General features: G+C 50.8%; 1 protein-coding gene across 1 annotated transcript in view; it reads left to right on the top strand.

The window, feature by feature from the left end:
* The window catches only part of crocc2 (ciliary rootlet coiled-coil, rootletin family member 2), a 214643-nt gene that overhangs the window by 125203 nt on the left and 83440 nt on the right, over nucleotides 1-6000 (top strand). The window contains exon 16 of the mRNA XM_042322865.1: nucleotides 1156-1386. Within this exon, the coding sequence (XP_042178799.1) occupies nucleotides 1156-1386 (231 nt within the window). The remainder of the gene's footprint in view (nucleotides 1-1155; nucleotides 1387-6000) is intronic.

Genomic DNA, 6000 nt, shown 5'->3' with positions numbered 1-6000 from the left:
AGTCACTACAAAGATACAGGTGTCATTCCTAACTCAGTTGCCAGAGAGGAAGGAAACCGTTGGGCGATTTCACCATGGAGCCAAAGGTGACTTTAAAACCGTTACAGAGTTTAATGGCTGTCATAGGAGAAAACTGAGGATGGATCAACAACATTGTATTTCTCAAATTTAATTTTCAATAAATTTGCTAAAAATTCTAAAAACATGTTTTCACTTTGATTTTTAAGCAGTTTTGAATTCAGGATGTAACACAACAAAATGTGAAATAAGTCTAGAGGTATGAACACTTTCTGAAGACACGGTATACTACTACTACTACTACCATACTACTACTACTAATACTACTATGCTACTACTACCAATAGTACTACTACTAATATACTACTATACTACTATGCTACTACTACTACTAATACTACAACTACTACTACTATACTACTGTGCTACTACTACGACTATGCCCGTACTATTACTACTATGACTACAACTATACTACTACTACTACTGCTACTACAACTATACTACTACCGCTACTACAACTATAATACTACTGCTGCTACAACTATACTACTACGGCTACTACAGCTATACTACTGCTACTACTACTATACTACTACTACTGTGCTACTACAACGACTATGACTATACTATTGATGCTACTACTACTACTACAACTACTACTAGGAGGTGAGGTGAGGAGGAGGAGGTGAGGTGAGGAGGAGGAGGTGAGGTGAGGAGGAGGTGAGGAGGTGAGGTGAGGAGGAGGTGGTGAGGTGAGGTGAGGGAGGTGGTGGGGTGGAGGTGAGGAGGAGGTGAGGTGAGGATGAGTTGAGGAGGTGGTGAGGTGAGGATGAGGTGAGGAGGAGGTGAGGTGAGGAGGAGATGAGGTGAGGATGAGGTGAGGAGGAGGTGAGGTGAGGTGGAGGAGGAGGTGAGGTGAGGAGGAGGTGGTGAGGTGAGGAGGTGAGGTGAGGAGGTGGGTGAGGAGGTGAGGTGAGGAGGTGGTGAGGTGAGGATGAGGAGGTGAGGTGAGGATGAGGTGAGGAGGAGGTGAGGTGAGGAGGAGGAGGAGGAGGTGAGGTGAGGAGGAGGTGGTGAGGTGAGGAGGTGAGGTGAGGATGGAGATGGATCCAGGATGATTGCATGTGGTTCCAGATCGAGGGTGAGAAGGCGGAGCTAGGTGAGCGTCGTCGGGAGTCGGAGGTGGAGAGGGCGTCGGCCAGGGAGGAGATGGGGAGGCTGCAGCAGGAGCTCCAGGACCTGACCGCTGACAGACGGTCCCTGGAGAGCTCCTATAGCCTCCTGCAGGAAACCAACCAGAGACTGGAGGCTGAACTGGCACTGCTGCAGAGGGAGAACAACCAAATCCTGGAACAGCATGCACAGGTCAGGCTCAGACCTCCTCTTGATCCTCCCTCCTTTCCTCCCTATCTTCTTCTCAGCCCTCCCTACCTCACTCCCTCCTGCCTTTCCTGTGTCCTCCTCATCATCCCTCAGTCATCCCTTCATTCTCCTCCCTCTCTTCTCTCTCCCTCCTCCTTCCTCCCCCCTCCACCTAAGGGAGTCACACCACTAGTGATTCACAGCTCTGAGCAGCTTTATGGGTCTCATTGTCACATTAAAACCCAATAGGAGATATTGGATCCATCTGCCTTGGTACTCAACACCTCTTTCTCTAACTCCGATGTGAATCTTGGCTCTGCAATGTGTTTTATGAGGAACATGGGAGAGGGGAGGCAGGGGATCCTCGTGTACGCATGTGAGCTGGAAAGGATAAATAGATATTACAGACATGTAATCGAAGCAGAAGGGGATGAGTGAAAGAACCAATAAATTAGCGCCTGTACGGCTGTACACTGAACCTGTACAACTCTTTCCCTCCTCCTAATCCCAATCCCAGAGTTTTCCTGTTCTGTTTCCTCTCAGCAACATTAGAAATCATTCCATTTGACTGTTTTATTAGAATCCCAGAGTTTTTAGAATAGAACCTGTTCTGATTTTTACTTGTTTATTAGCAACATTGTGTTGAGAAATCATTCCATTTGACTGTTTTATTAGAATAGAACTCTGTGTTGATAGAGAGAATGTTCACGATTGTTTATTAGAATAGAACTCTGTGTTGATAGAGAGAATGTTTACGATTGTTTATTAGAATAGAACTCTGTGTTGATAGAGAGAATGTTCACGATTGTTTATTAGAATAGAACTCTGTGTTGATAGAGAGAATGTTCACGATTGTTTATTAGAATAGAACTCTGTGTTGATAGAGAGAATGTTTACGATTGTTTATTAGAATAGAACTCTGTGTTGATAGAGAGAATGTTCACGATTGTTTATTAGAATAGAACTCTGTGTTGATAGAGAGAATGTTCACGATTGTTTATTAGAATAGAACTCTGTGTTGATAGAGAGAATGTTCACGATTGTCAAACATTCCATCTGGACAAATCCCTTCCAAACATTATCCGATAATTTATCTGAGATAAGCTGCGACACTACATCACTTTCTGCTTGTTGTTTTATAGCTCTTATTTGGGAGCAATTCACACTCTTAATATGGGTCTATGGCTTCCTTTTCGTATTTAGCTAATGAGAGGCTGTAAGACATCCTGCGATTAATATTTAGTTCGTTCATTTCCCAAAAACAAATGGCAATCATTATTGGTGTTCAAACAGTGCTATTGTAGTGAACTATCAGATGTGAGTGGGGGTTAGTCAGAGTGTGTACCTGCAGGATGCATCCCAAATAAGCCCTTATTAGTGCTGAACGATTAACCAACATTTCGTAGGTTTGATTGTTAAACAATGATTGACCGACGTCGGTTCAATTACTTGAATTCCATTTAGTTCCATTTTTTTTTGTAAGCCCAATGCGTTGTTTCTCTAGAGAGAAATCAAATAATTCCCAGGACAAATCTGAAGAACTCAAGTCAAGAACCATGTGGGCTGAAGGGAGTTGTAGTTTTCTTTCTTCTTTTTGATAGGAGGCGGTATTTTGACCTCCGGATGAAAAGCGTGCCCATAGTAAACTGCTTGTTACTCAGGCCTAGAAGCTAGGATATGCATATGGATTGGTAGATTTGGAGAGAAAACACTCTCAAGTTTCTAAAACTATTAAAATAATGTCTGTGAGTATAACAGTCCTGAAATGGCAGGCGAAACCCTGAGGACAATCCATCCCCAAAAAAACAAATTCATCCACTGAATTCAATGGCTGTCACCTTTATAATAGGGTGAAATCAGTCCCACTGATCCTCAAGAGGTTTTAAACAAATATTTAACCTAGTTCAGCACAGAAACATGTTAATTAACTACAATGACTATAATCCATTGCGCTCAGAGAGGAAGAGGTTTCACTCTCGCCAAAATCTGTCCAAATGAAACCCAATATATTTCTATGTGCTTAGCTTGGACCTCAGCTTGTCGCCTGCCTTCCCTTCCTTTGGTCCTGCCATTGTTAGGGTGGACACATGAACATCTCCTCATTACATACAGATCTCTGGACAGATACACTTTCACGCCTTCTACGTTACATAAGAGAGGAATATACACAACAAGTAGGAAACAGAAACTGTTTCTGGAAGTTTACCTTATCTACGTTGAAGAACTAGTATAATGATTTAGTCAGTCAGCTCTCCACATATCTCTAGTTAGGCTAGCTAAATAGGATGACTGATGACAGTACAGTACACTGGTTACTACTGCCTGGCTGACTGGCTGCTACTGACTGGCTGGCTGGCTGCTACTGCCTGCCTGGCTTACTGCTACTGTCTGGCTGGCTGGCTGCTACTGCCTGGCTGGCTGACTGCTACTGTCTGGCTGGCTGACTTCTACTGCCTGGCTGGCTGCTAATGCCTGGCTGGCTGGCTGCTACTGCCTGGCTGGCTGGCTGCTAATGCCTGGCTGCCTGGCTGTCTTGCTGGTTTCTACTGCCTGGCTGGCTGCTTGCCTGGCTGCTACTGCCTGGCTGGCTGGTTGCTACTGCCTGGCTGGCTGGCTGCTACTGGCTGGCTGACTGCTAAAGCCTGGCTGGCTGGCTGCTACACCCTGGCTGGTTGCTACAGCCTGGCTGGCTGGCTGATACTGCCTGGTTGGCTGCTACTGGCTGGCTGCTACTGGCTGGCTGGCTGCTACTGGCTGGCTGGTTCGCTGGCTGCTACTGCCTGGCTGGTTGGCTTGCTGGTTGCTACTGCCTGCCTGGCTGGATGGCTGCTACTGCCTAGTTGGCTGGCTGCTACTAACTGGCTGGCTGGCTGCTACTGCCTGCCTGGCTGGTTTCTACTGCCTGCCTTGCTGTCATGCTGCTACTGCCTGGCTGGCTGGCTGGCTGGCTGCTGCTACTGCCTGGCTGGCTGCTACTGCCTGCCTGGCTGGATGGCTGCTACTGCCTAGTTGGCTGCTACTACCTGCCAGGCCGCCTGGCTGCTACTGCCTGGTTGGCTGGCTGTGACTGCCTGCCTGGCTGCCTGGCTGCTACTGCCTGGTTTGCTGACTGTGACTGCCTGCCTGCCTGGCTGGCTGCTACTGCCTGGTTGGCTGGCTGGCTGGCTGGCTGCTACTGCCTGGCTGGCTGGCTGCTACTGCCTGGCTCGCTGCTACTGCCTAGTGTTGGCTGCTACTGCTTGGCTGGTTTCTACTGCCTGCCTTGCTGTCTTGCTGCCACTGCCTGGCTGGCTGCTACTGCCTGGCTGGCTGCTACTGCCCGGCTGGCTGGCTGCTACTGCCTGGCTGGCTGGCTGGCTGCTAATGCCTGGCTGCCTGGCTGTCTTGCTGGTTTCTACTGCCTGGCTGGCTGCTTGCCTGGCTGCTACTGCCTGGCTGGCTGGTTGCTACTGCCTGGCTGGCTGGCTGCTACTGGCTGGCTGACTGCTAAAGCCTGGCTGGTTGGCTGCTACACCCTGGCTGGTTGCTACAGCCTGGCTGGCTGGCTGATACTGCCTGGTTGGCTGCTACTGGCTGGCTGCTACTGGCTGGCTGGCTGCTACTGGCTGGCTGCTACTGGCTGGCTGGTTCGCTGGCTGCTACCGCCTGGCTGGTTGGCTTGCTGGTTGCTACTGCCTGCCTGGCTGGATGGCTGCTACTAGCTAGTTGGCTGGCTGCTACTAACTGGCTGGCTGGCTGTTACTGGCTGGCTGGCTGGCTGCTACTGGCTGGCTGCTACTGCCCATTTGGCTGGCTGTTACTGGTGGCTGGCTGGCTGCTACTGGCTGGCTGCTACTGGCTGGCTGGCTGGCTGCTACTGGCTGGCTGGCTGCTGCTGGCTGGCTGGCTGCTACTGCCTGCCTGGCTGGTTTCTACTGCCTGCCTTGCTGTCATGCTGCTACTGCCTGGCTGATGGGCTGGCTGGCTGCTACTGCCTGGCTGGCTGGCTGCTACTGCCTGGCTGGCTGCTACTGCCTGCCTGGCTGGATGGCTGCTACTGCCTAGTTGGCTGCTACTACCTGCCAGGCTGTCTGGCTGCTACTGCCTGGTTGGCTGGCTGTGACTGCCTGCCTGGCTGGCTGGCTGCTACTGCCTGGTTTGCTGGCTGTGACTGCCTGCCTGGCCTGGCTGGCTGCTACTGCCTGGTTGGCTGGCTGGCTGGCTGGCTGCTACTGCCTGGCTGGCTGGCTGCTACTGCCTGGCTCGCTGCTACTGCCTAGTGTTGGCTGCTACTGCTTGGCTGGTTTCTACTGCCTGCCTTGCTGTCTTGCTGCCACTGCCTGGCTGGCTGGCTGCTACTGCCTGGCTCGCTGCTACTGCCCGGCTGGCTGGCTGCTGGCTGCTACTGCCTGCCTGGCTGGATGGATGGCTGCTACTGCCTAGTTGGCTGCTACTGCCTGCCTGGCTGCTACTGCCTGGTTGGCTGGCTTCTACTGCCTGGCTGGCTGCTACTGCCTGGCTGCCTGGCTGTCTTGCTGGTTGCTACTGCCTGGCTCGATGCTACTGCCTGTCTGGCTGGATGGCTGATACTGGCTGGCTGGCTTCTACTGCCTGTCTGGCTGGCTGGCTGCTACTGCC

This window comes from Oncorhynchus tshawytscha, linkage group LG06, assembly GCF_018296145.1.
Source record: "Oncorhynchus tshawytscha isolate Ot180627B linkage group LG06, Otsh_v2.0, whole genome shotgun sequence".
NCBI classification, from domain to species: Eukaryota; Metazoa; Chordata; class Actinopteri; order Salmoniformes; family Salmonidae; genus Oncorhynchus; species Oncorhynchus tshawytscha.
Note: the sequence above shows the minus strand (reverse complement) of the source record. Positions and strands in the feature narration are given on the sequence as shown.